General features: G+C 39.5%; 1 protein-coding gene across 1 annotated transcript in view; it reads left to right on the top strand.

Moving 5' to 3' along the window:
- The first annotated feature begins 15,040 nt into the window (after positions 1–15,040).
- The window catches only part of SGPP1 (sphingosine-1-phosphate phosphatase 1), a 31,405-nt gene continuing 22,448 nt past the window's right edge, over positions 15,041–23,997 (top strand). The window contains exon 1 of the mRNA XM_049899547.1: positions 15,041–15,930. Coding sequence (XP_049755504.1) covers positions 15,232–15,930 — 699 coding nt within the window. The 5' untranslated portion in view covers positions 15,041–15,231. The remainder of the gene's footprint in view (positions 15,931–23,997) is intronic.

Below are 23,997 nucleotides of genomic sequence, written 5' to 3'. Positions count from 1 at the left end.
ACAGCATTTAAGTCTTTCCACAATCAGGCCTAACCTCATCTCTTCTTCCTCCACTGCACGCTTTTTGCTGTTTTTAAAGCCTGCCTTGCTTTTCCAGTCTCACTGTGCTTGCTCATTCTCTTTTTCTGGGCCTTGAGTATTTTCCCCCCAAATCCATCCCCTCTGAATTTCTATCAAGGACAAATGTTATTTCCTTCCCTGTTTGGGAATTAATCTTCCACCATTATTCCCCTGAAATTATGTCTGTAACTCCATTAAAAGCATTTAACATTATCATCTTTTATTACAGTAACTTGTGTACATTTTTTTTTTATCTTCCCTTCTAGATTATAAGGTTTTGGGGGGCAAGATAGGCCCATGTTGCTCTATGTATCCTCTCTAGGCCTTAGCCTAATGCTTTGCATTTCGTAGGCATTCAATATGTGCTGTTTTAATTAAAATGAATGGCAAATTATTCTATTTCCTTTGTGGCTACACATAACATTTTGTATATATTTATTATAGCTTTAATGACTGTGTTGGTTATCCATTGCTGCTAAAACAGAAATATCACAAGTGGATGGCTTTAGCAAACAGAAGTTTATTCTCTCATAGTCTAGGAGGCTAGAAGTCTGAATTCAGGGCACCAGCTCCAGGAGAAGGCTTTCTTTCTCTATTGGCTCTGGAGGAAGGTCCTTGTCATCAATCTTCTCTTGGTCTAGCAGCTTCTCTTCAAAGGAACCCCAGATCCAAAGGACATGCTTTGCTCCCAGTGCTGTTTTCTTGGTGGTATGAGGTCCCCATGTCTCTCTGTTCACATTTCTCTTTTGTATCTCAAAAGAGATGGATTTAAGATACAATCTAATCTTGTAGATCTCATGGGTGTAACTGCCACTAATCCATCTCATTAATATCATAGTGATAGGATTTACAACACATAGGAAAATTGCATCAGATGAAAAAATGGTGGACAATCACACAATACTGGGAATCATGGCCTAGCCAAATTGATACACATATTTTTGGGGGGCACAATGCAATCCATGACAATGACCAACAACTAAATATAATGAGAAAGTTCAGGACTAAGATGTCAAATGAATGTTGTTTGCCATTAGGCAGAAGATTTTAACTGGAAATTTCCTAAATCATGTTAGCAGTAAGAGAATAGCAAAGACTAAACAGGTAGCTTTAAGAGTTCTTGGGAGGCATATAGCATTTAGATTGCAAGATTGTTGGCTCTGGTTTCAGATTGCTTTGGTTTAAATCCTGGCTCTACTATTAATTAGCTCTGTGACCTTGGGAAAATTCTTTAAGGTTTCTGTGCCTCAATTTCTTCATACGTAAAATGAGGATAGAAAGAACACCTACCTTACGGGGTTGTTGTGAGGGTTAAATTAGTTGCTATCTGTAAAGCACATCAGATAGTATATGTTGCATAATAAGACTCAATAAATGTTACCTTTATTATCAAAGTTGGTTATCCAAAAAGGGAAAGCATCACTGTTTTGTTGCCACCTAGCAATCACTTAACTCAAATAATTCCAAATAATTTATTACCAAATGACTGCTGGACACACTGGTTTGGCCAGAACATGTGGCATCTCTAAAGACCCTCAGGTCACTCAAAGATTTGTATAAGAAACAGAAAAGGGAATGACCTCCTGTGGCCTACAGCTGCCCTGGGAGTGAGCCAATACCAAACAGTCAGGTGCATACATGTTTTAACAATCTCTTTAGGTTTCTGTATCATTTTAGGACAGTTCTGTAAGAATTGATTTCTAAATTTCCTTCATTTATATTTATTAATTCAGTTATTCAATTAATATGTCTGTGCTAGGTATTAAAAATTTTTTTTTTTTTTTTAGGAACACAGAAATCAAGGAATACTGTTGCTGATTCAAGTAAGTCATGGTCTAGTGTAGGAGACAATCTTAAAGGGGTCAGACAGGTAAGAAATTGAAGCGAGTTCAAGAGAGAGAGAAATTGTATGAACAGACACATAGAGGCCAGGGGGAGCATGAAATATCTAGGGAACTTCATTTCAGAATAGTTGAGTACAGGGTGAGAATATAAAAAAAAAAAAAAAAGGAAGTGGTAAAAGAGAGAAGCAGGAACAAGGTGATGATGAGGCCTGGCTTCCCTCACTCTACCTCTTAAAGTCCCTTCCACTTGCCTAACCCACACGGGGAGGAAAAAAAAGAAAACAAAAAGCCTAGAAAGTAGCTAAAAAGCCTCTGTGGAAACGAAGTTTTGTGTAAAGGAGAACCAACCACCTGTTTTTCATCTTACATCCTGAGAGACCTCAATTTACTCCTTTGTGCATGTCAAACTGAAATTTGAAGTTTATTCTGAAGGCAATGGAAAAACGCTGAAGGATTTTAAGCAGGGGAGTAATGTGATCTAGTTTCCTTTTCAGAAAAATCACTTTGAATGCTTTGTGGAGAAGAAACAGAGAAGGAGGCAGAGAGGTGGAAAAGACAATGCATTCTGTTTAGGTATGTTGAGTTTCAGGTAATTATGGACATCTGAGTGATGTTGTGATGATAGTAAGATAGCATATTCAGTCCAATAAATAACATTTCCAAGGTATATCCTGTCCTCAGCACATTCTTAGTCGCTAATTCACTTTATGGTTTTAAGAGGTTTTTTTTTACATAATGCATTTTTTAAATTTGATTTTGTTTTAGGTGAACGTTTACAGCGCGAATTAGTTTCTCGTTCAAAAATTTATACACAAATTGTTTTGTGACATTGGTTACAATCCCTGCAATGTGTCAGCACTCTCCCCCTTTCCCTTTCTACCCTGGGTTCTCCATGTCATCCATCCAGTTTTCCTGTCCCTTCTGCTTTTTTGTCTTTGCTTTTGGGCAGGTGTTACATATACTTGATTGAACTAAGAAGCACATTCCTTACATGTGTTATTGTTTATTTTATAGGCTTGTCTCTTTGGCTACAAGGTGGACTTCAGGAGTGGCTTCAGTTCTGAGTTAGCAGGGTGTCCAGCTGCCATAGTCTCGGGGATTCCCCCAGTCACTGTCAGCCCAGTAAGTCAGGTCTTTTTTTGTGAATTTGAATTTTGTTCTACATTTTTCTCCCACTCTGTCTGGAACCCTCTATTGTGATCCCTATCAGAGCGGTCAGCGGTGTTAGCTAGACACCATCTAATACTTCTGGGCTCAGGCTGGTGGAGGCTGGTGGTTCATTAGTCCTTTGGAATAATATTTTTCTGGTTTAAAAGAGTTTTCACCTATACAATGTCATTTTACCCTTTCCATATAAGATAGATAGAACTGTTATTCTCCCCAATTTCCAATAAGGAAATATAGCTCTGAGACTGTAAGTGATTTACCTAAAATCACAGAGGAAGCTGGGCAGATCCAAACCTCAAACCTAGCTCTTCTGACTCAAGATAGTATTCTCTCTATAGCAGGGTACTGCATACATTTGTAGTATCCCATCAATTCTTTACTCAGTGTGTATTTTATTTCCAGCACTGTGTTAGGGCAAATAAAAAGGAATTAGGGATCAGGTCAGGTCCTTGCCTCTGAAGGACAGCAGTGTGGTTTGTTGGCAAGCTATAGACTGGGAACCAGATCTGGCTTCTGGTCCTAATTTTGCCTCTAACTACCATATTTTTCACAAATAACTTGTCCACGTAAATAATGTGCCCATGCATATGATGTGAGAAAATAATGAAATTAAGTAAAACATTTCTGGTACTGCATGTCCATGCATTTACTAAGCACATCTTATGACATTTCTGGAAGTGAATTTTGGCCTCATTCACCCATCCTCCCGTATTACAGGTAAATCATATTTATTGTTCTATTCATTTTCTTTCTTCTTTAAAATTGTGCTTCAGGTAAAAATTTATAGAGCAAATTGGTTTCCCATTTGATAGTACATAAAGTGTTTCATGATCTTGGTTTCATTCCCCACAATGTGTCAGCACTCTCCCCATTTCCACCCTGGTTTCTCCATTTTCATTTGTCCTGATTTTCTCCCCTGTCCTGCCTTTTCATATTTGCTTTTGGGCAGATGATGCCCTGTTGATCTCCTATAACTGATTGTTCTAAGGAGTAAGTTCCTTTAGACATTATTGTTTATCTCATGTGCTCTCTATTGTTTGACTGGGAGGTGGTTTCCAGGAATGGCTTCAGTTCTAGGTCAGAAGGGTGTTTTAGGGCCATAGTCTCAGGGGTTACTCCAGTCTCTGTCAGACCAGTAAGTCTGGCCTTTTTTGTGAATTTGATTTTTCCTTCTGCTCTGTCCAGGACGCTCTGTTGTGATACTGTTCATTTTCTTTAATCTCCTGCTTATGTGTATAAACGTAGTCCAAAAATGTTACTTTTGATCTTAATTGTATAATAAAGGTATAAGCCATGATCAAGAAGTCATAGATAGAGTTTGGTAGTTTCCCTATAATTGGAAGATAAACAATCAAAACTGTACATCTGTTTCTACTCATTTAAACTGGTAACTATTGGACTTAGCTCAACAGTTGAACGTGAAAACCTTATCAGATCATCTTAAGTGAAACCATTAGGTTATGTTAAACCAAAAAAAACAAAAAACCCAACCCCATTGCCTTGGAGTCAGTTCTGACTCATAGGTTATGTTAGGTCTGTTTACTTCATAATTTAATTTATGGTTTCTTAGTGTCAATTGAAGTCAGCAACATGTAAAAAGAAAATTGGCATAGCGCACTTACAAAAATAATGCATGTGGGGAGGGTGCATGGTTGGCAAAAAATATATAACACGTGCGTTATTTGTGAAAAAATACAGTACATGTATAATTACATTGATTATAGTTAGAGTAAGGCAGCTCAACTCAAACTAACTTGAATAACAAGGGCTCATGAAATCCAAAAAAAATTGAAATCCAAAGGACTGAACAATTAAGCATCGACAAGAGCAGGGTGACAAGAGCAGGGCGGAAGAGGAAGAACTGGAACCTCAGGAAGAACTGGAACAAGGGCTCAAACCTTATCAGGACTCTTTCCAAATCTTTTGTTTCTATTGTTCTCTCTACAACAGCTTCCTTTTATCTCACTGTTGACCAGCTTTCTCTAAAAGCAGGAAATATGTCTATTATCTTTCTGAGTTTAGAGTTTACTGCTTTAGCCACCGGAGAAAAATCACTCCTAGCTCTCACTGACCCTATGTACAGAATGCTCAGGGAACTGACACTGGCCCAGTGGAAGGGGGGGTGCCCAAACAGTGGTAACCTTGTTCACTGAGTAATCAGTTCCACAAAGAGTTCTAGCAAGGCAATCCCAGATGTCTATTTTCCTAGGTACTTAATGAAACATATATGAACCTTGAATCTGGGAGCATGATATAGTTAGATAGAAGGAAAGAAAGCTAGTGTTCCACGTGGAGGAAAGAGGCTTTGAGGTAGTGATGTAGGTGGTCTATGAATGAAAAGACAAGCCTGATTGTGTCCCCATCCTTGTTCCCATAGGACATTTGTTTCAGTTGAAGCATCCGTTATAGATTTCTTGGTAGATTCAATTGTGCCTTCCAAAATCCCACTTACAACATAAACAAATCCTCACCCACTTCCTAGAATACTCCTTCCTCATCTTAACTGAACTTGGCTTAGGGTTGTGGCAGTCAGAACAAAGAAGAACAGGTGAGAGATTTCAAAGAGGGAAACTCAAAAACTCCAAGTCACCTAATCTGGGGGCCTAGAAGAAAGCTGATACCACTGGATAGCACTCTCAATGACTATCTGATCACAAGCATCTTGAAAGCAGGAGCTGTGTCTTATTCATGTTGCATCTCCAAGCACCTAACATGCTTGGGGCTTCATTTACTGGATGAAAAAACTGAGGACTCACATAAAATGAGGAAATGAATAAGATGGCATCTAAACACCTTCTAGCTCTATAATTCTATGATTCCCTTTCTAGTCCTGATCTTAAAGGCCTTCAAAGTTGTTAAATATCCACATGCAAAAAAGGTATGTTCATTCTACTATATGGGCATACCTTGTTTTATTGCACTTTGCAGATATTGCATCTTTTACAAATTGAAGGTTTGTGGCAACCCTGCATCGAGCAAGTCTATCAGTGCCATTTTTTTCAACAGCATGTGCTCACTTCGTGTTTCTATGTCACATTTTGGTGATCCTTGCAGTATTTCAAACTTTTTCATTATTATAACTGTTATGGTGATCTGTGATCAGTGATCTTTGATGTTACTATTGCAGTTGTTTTTGGGTGCCATGAGCCACACCCATATGCAATGGTGAACTTAATCGATAAATGTTGTGTTCTGACTGCTCTACCAACTGGCTGTTCCCCCATCTCTCTCCCTCTCCTCTGCCTCCCTATTCCCTGAGACACAACAATATTGAAGTTAGGCCAATTAATAACCCTACAATGGCCTATAAGTGTTCAAGTGAAAGGAAAAGTCCCACATCTCTCGCTTCAAATCAAAAGCTAGAAATGATTAAGCTCAGTGTGGAAGGCATGTCAAAAGCCACGACAGGCCGGAAGCTAGGCCTCCTGTGCCAAACAATTCACCAAGTTGTGAACTCAACAGAAAAGTTCTTGAAGGAAATTAAAAGTGCTACTCCAGTGAACACATGAATGATAAAAAAGTAAAACAGCCTTACTGCTGATATGGAGAAAGTTTTAGTGGTCTGGATAGAATCCAGAGCAAGGCACTAACTCTCTTCAATTCTGTGAAGGCTGAGAGAGGTGATGATAAGTTTGAAGCTAGCAGAGATTGGTTCATGAGGTTTAAAGAAAGAAGCTGTCTCCATAACATAAAAGTGCCAATGTGAAGCAGAAAGTGGTGATGTGGAAGCTACAGCAAATTATCCAGAAGATCTAGCTAAGATAATTGATGAAGGTGGCTACACTAAATGACAGATTTTCAATGTAGAAGAAATACCTTATATTTGAAGACGATGCCATCTAGGACTTTCATAGCTAGAGAGAAGTTAGTGCCTTGTTTACTGAATATTTTAACCCCACTGTTGAGACCTACTGCTCAGAAAAAAAGATTCCTTTCAAAATATTACTGCCCACTGATAATGCACCTGGTCACTCAAGAGCTCTGCTGGAGATGTACAAAGAGGTTAATGTTGTTTTCATGCCTGCTAATGCAACATCCACACTGCAGCCCATGAATCAAGGAATAATTTTGACTTTCAAGTCTTATTATTTAAGAAATTCATTTTGTAAGGCTATAGCTGCCATAGATTGTGATTCCTCTAATGGATCTGGGCAAACCCGTTGGAAAGGATTCACCATTCTAGATGCCATTAAGAACATTCCTGATTAATGGGAGGTCAAAATATGAACATTAACAGGAGTTTGGAAGAAGTAGATTCCAACCCTCATAGGTGACTTGGAGGAGTTCAAGATCTGAGTAGAGGAAGTAACTGCAGATATAGTGGAAATAGCAAGAGAACTAGAATTAGAGGTGGATCGTGAAGATGTGACTGAATTATTGCAATCTCATGATAAAACTTTAATAGATGAGGAGTTGCTTCTTATGGATGAGTTAAGAAAGTGGTTTCTTTTGATGGAATCTACTCCTGGTGAAGATACTGTGAACGTTGTTGAAATGACAACAAAAGATTTAGAATATTACAGAAACTTAGTTGATAAAGCGGTGGCAGGGTTTGAGAGGGTTGACTCCAATTCTGAAAGTTCTACCATGGGTAAAATGCTATCGAACAGTATTGCATGGTACGGAGAAATCTTTCATGAAAGGAAGAGTTAGTCAATGTGGCAAATTTCATTGTCGTCTTATTTTAAGAAAATGCCACAGGCACCCCAACCTTCGGTAACCACCACCCTGATCAGTCAGCAACCGTCAACATTGAGGCAAGACCCTCCACCAGTGAAAAAGATTATGACTTGCTGAAGGTCCAGATGACACTTAGCACTTTTTAGCAATAAAGTACTTTTTAAATTAAGATATGTACGTTGTTTTTTTAAGACAGAATGCTATTGCATACTGAGTTTTCCTGCCTAGATGCATCCAATGGCAAATAGCTTGCTAGAAATTCAAAAAGCCACACTTTTTTATTTTTAATGCAGCTCCTTCCTTCAAATGCAAATCTCCTTTCTCTCAGCAGTTCCAGGTGGTTATGCATGTCTTTTCAAAGGCAAATTTCCTGACTCAAGGATTCTGCACCGGGCTCAGGTTTTCACCCTAAGCCCCCTCCCTACACAGGGATACCTCATTCAAACTAACAGCCTGTGTTTCTCTCGGGCAAATCCTACTTCCCCTTTTAGGATATCCAATCAAGTACAGGCTGAAGGCGGAGTTACATGCTCTGTAATCTATAATTAAAAAAAAAAAAAAAAACTATAATACCCAATATTAATTTCTATCATACATTTAGGTTTGTTCTACAACACTAGGTAGGAGAAACATTCAATATCCATAATACATTCAGATAAACACATAAACCCTTTTTAAACATTCCAGTTTCTTCTTCTCTTCTCCACACCTAAACTATCTTCCCTTTCATATGCATATTGCCTTAGGCCTCTGGCTGGGTGGAACCAGAAGACCCTGGCCCCCTATCAATCATCCCATTTAACCGGCCTAGCCCTTCCCCCTCCCCCCACCCCCACCAGATGTGGCTTTTCTCTCCTCAGCTGTAGCATAACATTTCTTGCTTTCAGCCATTACAGGTAAAAATAACCAAAGGAACCATCCAAGAATCAAAATTTTCACTTCCCATGCCCCTTTGTTCTTTTTCTTACCAAGTTCCACACTTCTGTGAGTCTGGAGCCACTCCAACGAAACCCGCTTCTGACACCAATTGTAAAAATTGCATGGCAGAGCTTCATCTGACCTCCTCTAACACAGGAGGGAGGGAAATCAAGATGAAGCATCAGCTGCCCAAGGCTGACTCTTATGAGGTGGAGGTCAGACACATTTCATCTGGCAAAATGTTTTACCAATTTTGACACCAACCATCCCTCCCACAGCACTCTCTACTTCTCTGCTGGGTTTGATAATTCATTGCAGTGGCCACACAGAACTCGCAGAAAACACTCACAGTTATGGGGCTTATTAGGGGAGTAGAGTAGCAGGTTAAAATTCAGCATCAGGAAATGACTCAGAATACAGTTCTTTGATCAGGACAGCCTCTTCTCAGCTGTTCCCACAGGTAGGCCTCTCTCTGTCTCTTGGCCCCTTGGCTTGGTCTCTGCCCTGCTCAGGCAAGTGTTACAAAGCTCTTTGAGCTCTGCCAATAAGTGCCCAGAGGCACTCCACTCTTCCATCAAGCCTCCTGCCCAAAGGCACTCAACTTTCTTGCTTCATGGACTGGGAAGCCCGAGGCGCCATCTCCTGCAAGTCTCCTGGTTCTGTTACCTCTGCTGTTGATGTTTCTCTGCCACTGCTTCTCACTGTCTCCAGTGTTGCAGCTCTTTCTCTCTAGTAGGTTCTTGGCATAGGAACCCTGGGTCCAATGGACATGCTCTGATCTCAGCTCTTCTTCTTGGTGGTGGTAAGTTCCCCCCTTTCTACCTCTGGGATGGCTCATTAAGCCTAGTGGAATGGCAAAACTCGCCAATCCCCTCGTTAAGGTTCCATACACCTTATTTGCATGGTCCCACCCCCACATGGGTGCCATGCACACTATTTGCATTATTAGCAAGCTATCCAATCCCCTTTGTGGGCTACAATTACCTCATTTGCATAGCCCCACCCAATCACTTGAGTTGGAGTTACAAGACCTTAGTAGGAAAGGCCGTATATAAGTGATCCACCGCACTGCAAAGTTAAACTTAAGTACAGAGAAGGATATGACAAAATTTACTTATTAATTATGGAGCAAGGATTAAAACACAGTTCTTATATCTGTTGTAGGATGTTCTTATTTGGCTTTGCAGACAACATATTGAATCACACCCAGATAATGATAGCCTTACTTGCCGGCAATATTTTTTCTTTTTAAAAAAAATGATTATGCTTTGTTATAAAGATGCTTGTCACAGAATGCTGATATTTGAATCAAGCGTTCAAATATATTCTGTGGCAAGCATTTTAGATTTCTTTTAAGTGCAGCCAGAATGCTCCTTAGAGGCAAGGATGGCAAGACTGCGTCTTACATACTTTTGACATGTTGTCAGGAGGGATCAGTCCCTGGAGAAGGACATCATGTTTGGCAGAGTACAGGGTCTGCGGAAAAGAGGAAGATCCTCAATGAGGTGGATTGACACAGTGGCTGCAACAATAAGCTCAAGCATAACAACGATTGTAAGGATGGCGCAGGACCGGGCAGTGTTTCGTTCTGTTGTGCATAGGGTCACTATGAGTTGGAACCAACTCTATGGCACCTAACAACAACAACAACAATCATAAAAAATCCAGAATGAATGTAAATAGAAAGCACCAGAACCATAAATATTTTCACTATCATTCTGTTGTAGGGGAAAAAATCTCAAAGTTTAGTAAAGCAAAAACAAAGTTTTATTCGGCGTATATTCAAAAAGACAAAAGTGCGAAGTGGACAAGCATGCTGCCAGAGCCACGTCTGCCCAAGTCCAAAGAAATATTACAGAATAGGCAGGAGTGGGAAAATGGACAAGCTTGCTGCCACAGCCATGTCTGCTGGACTCCACGGAAGGTTACAGAGTCATCAGTATATATTAACATTACAAATAGGAAAAACCATTGAAAGCGTCACCTTTTCACAGATTGCCTAGAAACTGTGATCCTACATTTTTTTTTTTTTCTTAACAATCATTGGTACAGGTTTCAGTAATGACAGTCAGGAGGGTCTTCATTGGCCCAACAAATTTCTATTCACTAAACGTTAATAGAAAAAGATAAGAGTGGCAAGTCTTTTGTGTTCTGGCTTATGTGAAAGGTTCCCTAAAAGATATTTTCTAAGATTATCCCATCTATTGCCTTTATACCTCAGTGCCCAGTTGATGTGTCCTTGTGAGTCCTTGTGAGCCCAGCTCCAGCTGGGTCACATTCTCTATGCTCAAGGACAGGGAATAATGAGTCCAATATTATTTCCTAAATCAATAATTTACAGCTAAGACCTTGTCCTTAACATTAATAATGATTTATTGAACCATCAGGATAGTGTCAGCCCCTCAACTTTTGTCAACTTACATAATTTTTCTTCTTTAGTGCAGGCCAGATCCCCATTATCTTTGTCACCGTTAACTTTAAAGAGAATATTGCATTCTAACAAAATATGTTAGTACCAAAAAAAAAAAAAGGGGTCATAATTCAGCCTTGGGATATATTTTGTTTTACGTACTTTCCTCTTTCTTTGCTATTTTTGGATTAAATAGTATCCAAAATGGGAAACTCCTTAGCTGGATCTGAATAATTCCCTTGTACACAGATCATTCTGACGTAGAAACTCCCTTTCGGAGGCTGTTCGCACTTTCTCTTTATGAAGTTGCTCCTCATTGTCAGAAGCCAGCTGATGATCTGTTTCACGGATCCCCCAACGCCAGCTCTCTGCTTACTCCACATGGTGACGGCTTTGTGCCTCATTTCCTAGAACTATTTAGTGTGCCTGGCTTTTCATCTTCTCTTCATACACTTGGACCTTTTTCTCATGTCTCCCTCATTAGATTGGAAATGTCTCAGTACTAGACACACACAGTGTGTTCCAATCAAGGATAGACTACTATTTACTTGCAGACCTATAATTTCATATGAAATGCTTTAACTTTTTCCTAATTCCATAATCTAGGCCAAATCCATCTCCTTTCTTCCAACTTGCAGAGCCATAATCCTAGTTCAGGCCCCCATTCTCTCACCTGGATAAATGCTATCCTCTAATTATTTACATAACCTTTGGTCTCTAATCTCTGGCAATTCATCCGTGACTTCCTTCCTAGTTATCTTTCTAAAGCACAATTCTGATGGCATCACTCCCCAGCTTAAAAACCTTCCATAGCTCCCCACTACCTACAAAATAAAATGCCTAGCTAACATAGTTTATAAAGAAAATGTTCTACATCCTACTTTGGTGAGTAGCATCTGGGGTCTTAAAAGCTTGTGAGCAGCCATCTAAAACACTCTACTGGTCCCACCCATTCTGGAACAAGGGAGAATGAAGAAAGCCAAAGACGCAAGGGAAAGATTAGTCCAACTAGCCTCCACCAGACTGAGTCCAGCACAACTAGCTGGTCCCCCGCTACCACCAGTGACTGCTGTGACAGGGATCACAATTGAGGGTACCAGACAGAGCTGGAGAAAATGTAGAACAAAATTCTAACTCACAAAAAAAGACCAGAGTTACTGATCTGCCAGAAACTGGGGAAACTCCAAGAGTATGGCCTCCAGACACTCTTTTAATTCAGTACTGAAGTCACTCCAGAGGTTCACCCTTCAGCCAGATTTGGCAGGCCCATAAAACAAACAATAATACAGGTAGCTCAACCATGTATACAAGACTAAATGGGCACACCAGCCTAGGGGCAAGGACAAGAAGACAGGAGAGGACAGGAAAACTGGGCCAATGGAAACGGGGAACCGAAGGTCAAGAAGGGGAGTGTTGACACATCACGGGGTTGGCAACCAATGCCACAAAACAATATGCGTATTCATTTTTAATGAGAAACTAATTTCATCTAAAGCACAATTAAAAAAAAAGGCAAAGTAAGAAAAAAATCAAAAGAAATAATCTTGAGACAGCTATATCTCTTTCATGTATAATACATACAAATTTTCAGATTCTTGAAATTTCCATGTAGGAAAAGTGAGGGAATCAACTAACTAAAGGAGTGAGATTTAAAGATTTAAGCAGAAAGTTCAGCATTCCTTAAAAAGATGTTTACTTCATAAGTACAACAAAATACAATCATAAAGCTCAAAATCACACCTGAGATTTTGTGGAAAAGCACTGCCAATCACTTATTCACAATTAAAAGTACCGAAATAAATACACAAAATGCCTAGCATGGGCATGCAAGCTTTTTGCAACCTGGGCCTATCCTCCCTTGTTGTTAGATGCTGTTGAGTCCAGTTTCATAGTGACCCCTGTCTGAGTCATCTAGTGCTGCTATAACAGAAATACCACAAGTGGATGGCTTTAACAAAGAGAAATTTATTTTCTCACAGTCTGGTAGGCTAGAAGTCCAAATTCAGAGCGTCAGCTCCAGGGCAACCCTTTCTCTCTCTGTTGGCTCTGGAGCAAGGTCCTTCTCATCAATCTTCCCCTGGACTAGGAGCTTTTCCGCAAAGGAACCCCAGGTCCAAAGGACCGCTCTGCTCCTGGCACTGCTCTCTTGGTGGTATAAGGTGTCGCCCCCCCCCCTTGCTTCCCTTTCCTTTTTATCCCTTGAGAGATAAAAGGTGGTAAAGGCCACACCCAGGGAAACTCCTTTTACTTTGGATCAGGGATGTGATCCGGGTAAGGGCATTACAATTCCACCCTAATCCTCTTTAACATAAAGTTACAATTGCAAAATGGAGGACAGCTACACAATACTGGGCATCACAGCCTAACCAAGTTGACACATACTTTGGGGGAACACAATTCAACCCATGACAACCCTCTTTCCAACAACTTACCCTTCCTACTCCGTATTCTATGGACTATTAATTGTATACCAAATACATCTTTGCTCATTCCCATCATCCATCTTTGTTCATTTTCTCTCTTCCTAAGGTGGGCTTTTCTACCTAATCAAATGTTGCTCTTTAAGATCCAGCTTGACACAATAGCCTCAACAATGAACTCAAACAAATAAAAAATAATGGAGATGGCACAGGACCAGGCATAGCCTAGTTCCATTATACATAAGGTCACCACCAGTTGGAGCCAACTCGAAGGCAACTAACAAGATCCAGCTCAGCAGTATCACATCTTAACACCTTTCTTGCTATTCCTAGTCAAAAGTGGCTTCTCCTCATTTCCAGGGCACATTGTTCATGCCTCTGTTCTAGCATTTAGTGGCTGCTCTGTTTTCTAGAGGTGGGCTTGTCTATTCACGTCTCCTGTTTTTACTGTGAGCTCCTTCAGACCAGGGATGTGATGATTTATTCATCTTTCAATGGCCCTGCCCAGCAAGGGGAATGGAAGGGGAAGAGTAACCTCCTTGGGAAATAAAGGTATTTTTAATGACTTAAGGGAAGGGACATTTTCTAGCCTGTTTCTTAGAAGTAGTTTAGTCTTTCACTATAGCCATTCATCTTACCAGAAATAACTTCCTAGAGTTAAAGAGTTTAGAGACCTCTCCTATCTAGGATTTCTGTCTAGGAGTCAGATTAGATACAGACGTCTCTAAACTAGCCTTGGAAACCCTGGTAGCGGTTAAGTGCTACCTTATCAAATTCAAAACTTTATATAGTGCATTCAGCCACCAATTACATTTCTTTTATGAAGGGCCTCTAGTTATTAGCATTTATTAAAAAGGAAGGTCAAGGTAAATCGGCTATAACTTTCTAATCCCTTAATTTAAGCCTAAATATTTGGCATACAGTATTTTGAACATGTAAGTGACTGGGTTTACTTTCGTAGACTACAGCTGTTAGTATTACCGATCACATATCCTAGCCTTGTTAGGGGATTTACGTCTAGTTTTGTCACAAGAAGTCAAGTGGCACGTGGTTTTCCGGACATGGACCGTCAGAAAACCAAAACCCATTGCCATGGAGTCGATTCCGACTCTTAGCCACCGCGGTCTGTAATTAGTTGTAATTACTTGAGTCGAACGATTCAGGGCACATGGTTACTTGGCTTCCATTCATCATTCACCATTTGATTCTGTGCCAACAAGATGTCGGGTGTTTGGCCGCACCGTCAAAGCTGGCACCAGGATCCTGGCCTCTCCAAGTCAACGTCCGGCAGAGGGAAACCGGCAACACCAGCCTGCGGGGAGAGCATGGGCAAGGGGGCGCGCAATGCCTGGGTAGAACACAGGCCCGCAGAGCGCGGTGACGCCTGGTGGGTATTGAGGGCACTTCACTGCCACGGTCCAACGCGAACCCCCTTTCAGTCAGGCCACCTCCGGCGGAGGCGCGCGGGGGCGGGGCGGGGCGGGGCGCGCCGGCGCGTAGATGCCGCGGGCAGCGGGGCGCGGGCGCGCGAGGAAGGAGGGGTGCGCGGGGCGGGGGCGCGCGGCGGGCGCAGCGGCCTGAAGCGCTTGCACCCGGCGGAGCCGAGCTGGCCGAGGCAGGCGACGCTGCTTCTGCTGCTGCCCGGTCGCGCGGGGACAGTTCGGGGCTGAGCCGGGTGCTGTCCCGCCCTCCCGCTGCAGTCCTCCAGTCAGCCGGCCGCGCGGGTCCCGTTATGTCGCTGAGGCAGCGCCTGGCTCGGCTAGCGAGCAGTTTGCAGGAGCCGCAGAAAGTGGCCCGCTTCCAGCAGCTGTGCGGGGTGGAAGCGCTGCCAAGCGATTCCGCCGCAGCCCCTGCCGACCGGAGGGAGGATGACGAAGAGGCGGAGGCGCAGCTAACCCGAGACTCCCGGCGGCGAGGGCGACAGCCAGGGCCGCCCGGGGGCCCCCAGCCTCCCGGGAGCGACCTCAATCAGTGCCCAGCGAAGCTGGGCGGTGGCGGCGCCCCCAACGGTGTGCGGAACGGTCTGGCGGCCGAGCTGGGCCCCGCTCCGCCGCGGCGCGCGGGAGCTCTGCGTCGCAACTCGCTGACGGGCGAAGAGGGCCAGCTGGCCCAAGTGAACAACTGGCCACTCTACTACCTGTTCACCTTCGGCACGGAGCTGGGCAACGAACTCTTTTATGTCACTTTCTTTCCCTTCTGGATCTGGAACCTGGACCCCCTGGTGGGCCGGAAACTCGTGGTCATATGGGTGATGGTCATGTACCTGGGCCAGTGCACCAAGGACATCATCCGTTGGCCGCGGCCTGCCTCGCCGCCGGTGGTAAAGTTGGAGGTCTTCTACAACTCCGAGTACAGCATGCCCTCTACCCATGCCATGTCCGGCACCGCCATCCCCATTTCCATGGTCCTTCTCACCTATGGCCGCTGGCAGGTAAGGCGCCCTCTCCTCCCCGCAGGAGTTAAAGGTAACGGAGCCAGGGGTGGGTTAACAGAAACTCGGAGTTCCCCTTGCTGTCTACAGTTATTTGGGCGTTCCCGTCCCAGAGCTCTGTCCACAGGCTTTCACAGTACGCGCCAACAGGCCCTTTCTAGGTTTTTAAGTATTAAGTTATCAGGGGAAACCTGCAGACTTAGCCGTTAAACTGCATTTTAACAGTAATGTCTTTCTTAGAATCCAAAGGAAACACTCTTTGTGAAGTAATACGTTATCAGTGGACACTAGCTGAGTTTTTAGATTGGTGTAATTCCTGTGATGCACAGGGGAAGTGAATTTTCCCTAGTTAGTGGGTAGATTGTGAGGGTGGCGCAAGGCCGGGCAGTGTCTGGTTCAGTTGTATGTAGGGTGGCTATGATTCAGAACCAACTACACCGCACCCAACAACAACAACCGTTAGATAACTAAGACACAGTTTCACATTTACATATGGTGCCTTCCCCAGAATTGATTCTGTATCAAACTTAGGTAATGTCATTAGCTTTACTGTGAGACAATGTTTAAAAAAGCTTATATTCCAAAAGGAACTTGCTGGTTCCAGGCAATGAAGTAACGACTTTTAAAAGAAAGCCGCCCTTTATGGAAGTTAGTGGAGCCCAGTCTGCCTGAGTCAATACTCAACGTCCTCCTTTTAAGGGTGTGGTTGCTCCTTTGCTGATAAAATGCTGATAAAAAACAACAGAAAAAACCCATTGCTCATAGCAACCCTGTAGGGCACAGTAGGCCCAAGGAGGATTCAAACTGCTGACCTCTTGGTTCCCAGCCCTAGCTCTTAACCACTGTGCCACCACGGCTCCAATTTGCTGATAGAAAGTTTTATTTATCCTCCAGGTCACTGATCTGTAGTATCAGTTGTGCTACGATAGTGTTGTTGCATTAAAAATGGATGAGTTTAAAGTTATTCTTAAAGATAGGGTTCTTGGTCAGACTAGTGTGTTGGTAAAAATGGCAAGTATGACAGCAGTCATCCTGACCTGTATAAGTTTTAATAGTAAATGTTTTATATTTTGATTACTTCTTCTTGTTTTCAGTTTTGTTTCCCATGCCGCATAAAAATTTCTTAGGTTTTAAGACTAATTCTCTTTCATATGGAATTGACTGGACGGCATTGGCTGGCTCTATAGAAGCAAAATTTGTTCTTAGACTGTTGTGCTTGCTTTATCTGTCCTTTAAATCGTGAGATTTGTCCATTCCTTAACTTAAAAATAAAGTTCATTATTATGGAGAATCATTCTAAGGAAGCAAACTTCCTCTATTTTTTTTTCTCTTTACTGCATAAAATCATTTCACATTGAGAAATATACATTCTCTGTAAGACTCCATTATGATAAGCTTCCTTATTCCAGATTTAATTTCAGTATAGAGAAAATCTTGTCCCCATGGATACTTCTGTATAGTGCATCCTTCTTACTATAGCATGAAACATATTTAATGCACGCAGTAAGAATGACAGAATTACAATGGAAGAGCACCATGGGAAGGTTTTTTCAATTTAACCAAAAGAGTGTACAGTGATACTCAGATTATAAAGTAGTGCTTGCTTGTTTTTCATGGTAGATAAATATCTCAACATTTTCAGTTAAATTAAAAAATTTCAGAAGTTAAGATTAAGCATCATTGAGTTGTGTTTGGCATGATAATTAGCTGGCTGGCTAGTTATGTGTCTCTTATTTTTGTAGGACTTTCAGGGAACTGTAACTACAGGGCCTTTATAATTCCTTCTCTGTATAAAGCTATGTTACATGCTATTAATATTTACAGTGAAAGTAAGAGAAAGTAGTTATTTTTGTTCTTCATTTATTTATTCAGAGCACATACTAAACAGGAAGTACAGCTGAGTTGTTTACAGGATGCAACTATCAATCTTCTAACATTTTGCATGATCAGAATAAGCTGAGAGTTTTTTTTGACAACTTAGTATATTTAATTCAAAGCTTGAGGAATTTGTATATCATACAATTTTAAAATTTGAGCTGGACAGGACTCTAGAAACCATTAGTCTCAAACAATCATTTTACACATGTGGAAACTGACCAATTACATTAGAATTAATCTTGGAAAAATTAGTTTAAATTTCTTATTTTACATTTTTTAACTCCATAAAAGTTTCTAAATTTGGATAGTTGTTTATTTTTGGTTAGCTGTTTTGAAAGTTTCCCTTATATGAAAATTCTGTTTTTATAAGTGTTTGATTATAATCATCTAGTACATAAACCAAAATGACTTGTTAATATACTTTTTATGAGTTGAAAACAAAAGTACCTTCCTTTGCTTACGTTGTTTGGTTCTCTTCTCTGCTGGTGAGTATTTTACTACTTTAAAAGGGAGGCTTGTAGTTCCAGACCAGGAAATGAAAAATTTTTTTTTGTTAGAAACCAGGGTAAGGATTGCAGGAGTTGAAAGTAGGTGTTTCTCTAATTAATAGTAGTTTTTGTTGACAGCTCTGTTGATCTGTTTTGTCCTGCTGCTGACTTTGTCCAGGCATGGTTACAGCTATATGCCTAAGATGCTGAAACCTCTGTCTCTCTGGGAACAGAGTTACCTCATTTGCCATTCCTTTGGCTTTGAGTAACTACTTCACTCCTCCCTACCAGTTAATGTTCCTACCCTACTTGAAATTTGCTCAAGTTTCATGTCCTACACAAAGCGGTTTTTTTAAATTAACATTTTCGGTTGGATTATTCCCCAGTGGTTCTAAAATGACAGTGTATGAAAAATTACCTGGGGCTTGTATAAAGTACAGATTTCTGTACCTTAAAACCAGAGATTCTGATCCATTAGCTAAGTGAGGGGCATTGGATTTTACCAGAATGGTTTTTCCAAAGAATTTTGAGGAAGAAATGTACTTTCTTCAACTATGTCCAATAAAACTCTTTATGGTTAGAATATATTTTATATTTCTCCAAGATTGCTGGGTCAGCTCTTTTGCAGTTCCAGTCTTTGAAGCTTTTTCAGAAATGTCAGGACAGAAAGAGAGATTGGAACAGTATAGCTCCAAGCAGTTATTTGATACTGGGAGCATTTTCAAAAATAGTTTTTGATATATAACATAGAAAATGTCTTGGAATTTCTCCAGGGATTACATAACTTTGAGAGCCAATGGCCAGGATACTAATTGTTACTCTTATGCTATTAGTTGAAAATTTTTGTAGCCTGAGTTAGGAAAAATATTAAAAAATAAAGAGCATCAGGTATTAAGAACATAATTCTTTGAAGAATAATCCAAAATAAAAAATAAAGCACTCATTTTGTATATATATTTGCGTGTCCTTTCAGGAATAAAAATTCTTTATTTTTAAGTAGTATAGCATATAATCTTTTCTAATGATATCCTTGATTTAATAATTGGTTAAGATGGTTTTAGATTAATTTCATTAAAAAAAAAATTAGTCCCATGGTACATTTTCTAGCCAAACATTCCCAATTGGCCTACACACGCTTTCACTGCTTTTTATAATAATAATTGTTATTATTAAAATTTATTAAGCACTTCCTGTGGCTCAAGCATTGTTCAAAATCTTGTGTACCTATTGCCTCACTAAGTCTATTCTTATTATACCCCAGTGTTTGCTCCTATTGTTTGTGCTAGTTTACAGATGAGGAAACTGAGTGCCAGGAAGGTTAAATAGCTTACTCAAGGTAACACAGCTAATAAGTGGCAGGCAGTCTGACTCAAGAGCTTGCACAGAAAACTTTTCAAATCACACTTTGTGATTTTTAAGGCTTTTTGCAACAGTAGATAGCATTTTTGAAATGCATGTGACTGTATTCTTAAAATATAAGAACAGGTTTTATATGTCCTTGAGAAGATAAAATATGTATATATATATATGCAATGTTCACAAATATTTGCATGTTGAACATACATTAATTTGTTAGCCTGAAATCAAATGATTTGGTCTCCTCTTCCTTTTCCACTATCTTCCTAACATTAGATTAAAAAAAAAAAAAAAAATTCAATAAACCTAATAAGAGTTTTGGAAAAGAAAAGCCCACATAAGCTATCCTATCAAAATATAGTATAGATGATAAAAAAAGATATCTGTGAGGCCAAGAAAAGATAAAAAGAGGAAAAGCAAAAAGTAAGAGTTACAAAAGTAGGTCAGAAATGACAAAGATGAGGGAAACTGTTACTTTGGTAATTCTGGGAAGAAACAAAAGTTTATTAAAAAATCAAATTGGTTTATTTTTTACCTGGCATTATAATTGTGTTTGAAATGCACATTTTCCTAATTTACAAGTGTTTATTACTAATTATTGATTTAAAGTTAATTTTAATTTTTTATTTGAATGGTTAATACAAATGCATGGTACAAGATGAAAAATTTACTTAGAATATGAAGAGGAGAGTACATTTCTCTGCCTTGCAGCTACCCAGGCCTCTTCCAGAAGGAATCACCGTTACAAGTTACTTCTTTACTCTTACAGAGAATCGTTACTTTTACAGGCACGTATTTATTTATTTTTTGTACAAGTGGTAACATACTATACTGTTCTGGACTTTGTTTGTTCCATTAGAAGTATATCATAGAGGTTTTCCTTTTATTGTAGCCAACAATAATAATAATAAAATAATAATCTGCTTGGTATTGTTTTAAGGGTTTGACATGACTTAACTCTTTTAATCCACACATAAATCCTGTGAGTATTATCACTGCTTTACAGTAGAAGAATTTGAGGCAGAAGGAGGTTAAGTAATTTGCTGAAGATCACTCAGCAACTATACGTCAGAGCCTGGATTTAAACCCAAGCAGTTTGACTCCAAAAGGATACAGTACTATACTACCGTATTGTATTATCTCTAAATATTAGCACATTTCATATTACATACTGAGAAAGCTGTCTGATTTTTATTCACATTTGCATGATGTTTATTAATGTAGAATAATTTATTTAATAAGTTGACTGTTGGGACTCGAAGGTTTCCAATCTCTTGGTAGTACAGTGACACAGCAACGTTTTTATGTATGTGTATTTGAACACGTTGCTGTGTCAAAGAGTGTATGCGTTTGGATTTTAACAGATGAAGTAAAATTCCCCTTCCTGAAGATACTACTAATTTACTTTCCTACTTGCAATGTATGGGAGCGCCTGGTTTTCTGTATTCTCGCTAATGCGATGTGTTGCTAAGCTTTTTTGTCTTTGCCAATCTGATAAGTGAAAAATAATTTTAATGTTGTATTTAACTTGCATTTCTCTTATCAGAAAGGTTGATCAACTTTAAATAGGTTTATTGGCCATCTATATTTCCTTTTCTGTGAAGTACCTATTCAAAGTCTTTGTCTAATTTTTCTATTAGATTGTTGGTATTTTACTTTTTTTTTTTTAACGATACCTTTTTGTTGGTGTTATTATTTGTTTATTAGTGGTTGCTGTACCTTCAAATATTATACCACTTAAGGGTAGCTTAAGAACCTTGCAAAAGGGTACACTTCCATTTTCTTCTCTTCCCTCCTTTGTGCTATCGCTGTAATAAGTTTACATCTATATTATGTTATAAAACTTGCAGTATATGTCTATTATTTTTGCGTAGTGTTCTGGTATATAATGTAGAATATGACTATGAAGAAGAAATATAATACAGTAGTACAGTATAGTTTTGGAGCTGATTAAATTTTTGCTTTAAAGACCTTATTTTCACTTTTTTTTTTGTAGTGCAAACCTGCTGACAAAGAATTTTCTTAGCTTTTTTCTCTGAAAAAAGACTTTATTTTTGAAAAATATTTTCATGGGTGATAGGATTTTGAGTTGACAGCTTATTTTTTCTTTCTTTCAATACTTTAAATATATTGCTCCATAGTCTTCTGGCTTGCACAGTTTCGAGGAGAAGTCTGCTGTAATCTTTATCAGTGATCCTCTGTATGTAATATGTCTTTTATTCTGGCTGTCTTTAAGATTTTCTTTTTGTCACTAGTTTCAAGCAATTTGAAAATGATGTGACTTGATATGATTTTCTTTATATTTTTCCTGCTTGGGGTTCATTGATTTTCTTGAATCTGTGGGTATATAATTTTCATCAAATTTAGAAGATGTTCAGCATTATTTCTAGAAATTTTATTTCTGTCCTTCTTCTCCACCTCCTCCCCCCCCCGCCCGCCCCATTCTCCCCTTCTACAATTCTAATCTTACATATGTTAGACAGTCACTAAAGGTCACTGAACTTCAGGGTGTTTTTGTTTGTTTGCAGTGTTTTTGCTCTCTGTGCTTTATTTTAGGTAGTTTCCATTGCTATGACTAATGTTTTCTTCTGCAGTGTCTAATCAGCTGATAACCTCATCACTGGGATGGTTTATAATTTAAGATACTGTATGGTTCATATCTATAAGTCTCATTTGGATCTAATTACTATTTTTAAATAATATTTAATAGTGTTAAAGATGAAAGCTTACACAGCAAATCAGGCTCCTCTTTAACTGTTTCTACACAAATTATTCAGTGATATTGTTTACATTATTTCACGATGTGTCAGCATTCTCATTCATTTCATTCTGGTTATGTGATTTCCAGTACTCTAAGTTTCCCTGCCCACTTACCTTCTCATCTTTGGGTTAGAGTAATTTTTGACCACTTGGTCTCATATAGGTGATTTCTTAAAGGAGCTGATTACTCATGGGTGATATTCATTATTTTATGAGCCAATATGTTATTTAGCTAAAAGGTGACCTTAAGCGACAGTTTCAGTTTAAAGAATATCTCAGGGCAATAGTCTCAGAGTCCTCTAGACTCAATTGGTTTACTAAATCTGGACTTTTTAGGAATTTGAGTTCTGTTTGTGTCTTATTTTTAAAACTTCTATTTCTTAGCTCATCATGTTCCTGTTTTCCTTGAGTATGTTTACATGATTTTTAATAGCAGTTTTAAGGTCCTCATCTACTAATTTTATCATCTCTGTCATCTTTGTGTATGTTTTTAATTTTTCTACTGGCTATGGATTATATTTTCCTGCTTCTTTGCTTGGTACTTTTTTTAACTAGGTTTTGAATTTTGTGATAGTCTTTTAAATTGTATTGGTGTGCAGTTGCTTGTTAGTTTAATCTTTTCTTGAGCCTTGCTTTTAGGTTTGTTAGGATGGGTCCATGATAACCATAGTCTAGAGCTAATTTAGCCTCACAACTGAGGAGATAAGCTTCTGAAGACTTTACTCAATGCCGTTTCCACTGCTGCCTGGTGGGAAATCAAACTATTCCCAGACTTATATGAATTTTTGAAGCTGTTTGACCTAATATTTTCTGATGGTTCTTTCCCCAGCCTGATTGAGTTTCACCCCATGTGTGAATTTGCAGGGACCCCTCTAGAAATATCTGGAGCTCATTTTCTGTGCAGACTTCTCTCTCCAGTACTTTTGGCCTACAAATTATAGCTGCTTTGGCCTCTGGGAACTTCAGTCTTTCTCTCTTCAACTCCGTGAGACTGCTAGACTCTGGGTTCCTCTTCCTGTGCTACAGCTTGGAAACTTTCTCCAGCAGAAAGCTGGGGCAATCGTAGTGCTCACTTCATTTGTTTCCTTTTTCTCAGGAATCACAGTCCTGCACTGTGTGTTGATCAATATCTGAAAATGATGGTTTTATATAATTTGCCTAGTTTTCTGGTTGTTTACAGTGGAAGGGTTGTTCTTACAGTAGTTAATCTTTCATGGGTGGAAACAGAAATCCTCCTCTACTTACTGGGTTTTTTGTTTGTTTTTATTGAGATATAGTTCACATACCATATAATTTGCCCATTTAATGGTTTTTAGTATAGTCATAGAATTGTGCAATAATTACGACAATTTTAAAACATTTTCATCACCCCAAAAAGAAACTTAGCACCCATTAGGACTCACTCTCCATTTTTCCTCAAATCCTTCTAGCTGTGGGCAACCACTAATTCTGGGTATTTCATATAAATGGAATAACACAATATATGACCTGTCGTAACTGGACTTATTAGTAATGTTTTTAAGGTTCACCCATGTTGTAGCATGTATATGTAAGTACTTCATCTCTCTTTTTTTTTTTTTTGACT

Source organism: Elephas maximus, chromosome 10 (genome assembly GCF_024166365.1).
Source record: "Elephas maximus indicus isolate mEleMax1 chromosome 10, mEleMax1 primary haplotype, whole genome shotgun sequence".
NCBI lineage: Eukaryota > Metazoa > Chordata > Mammalia > Proboscidea > Elephantidae > Elephas > Elephas maximus.
The sequence above is the reverse complement of the archived record's forward strand: the minus strand, read 5'-3'. Positions and strand labels throughout refer to the sequence as shown.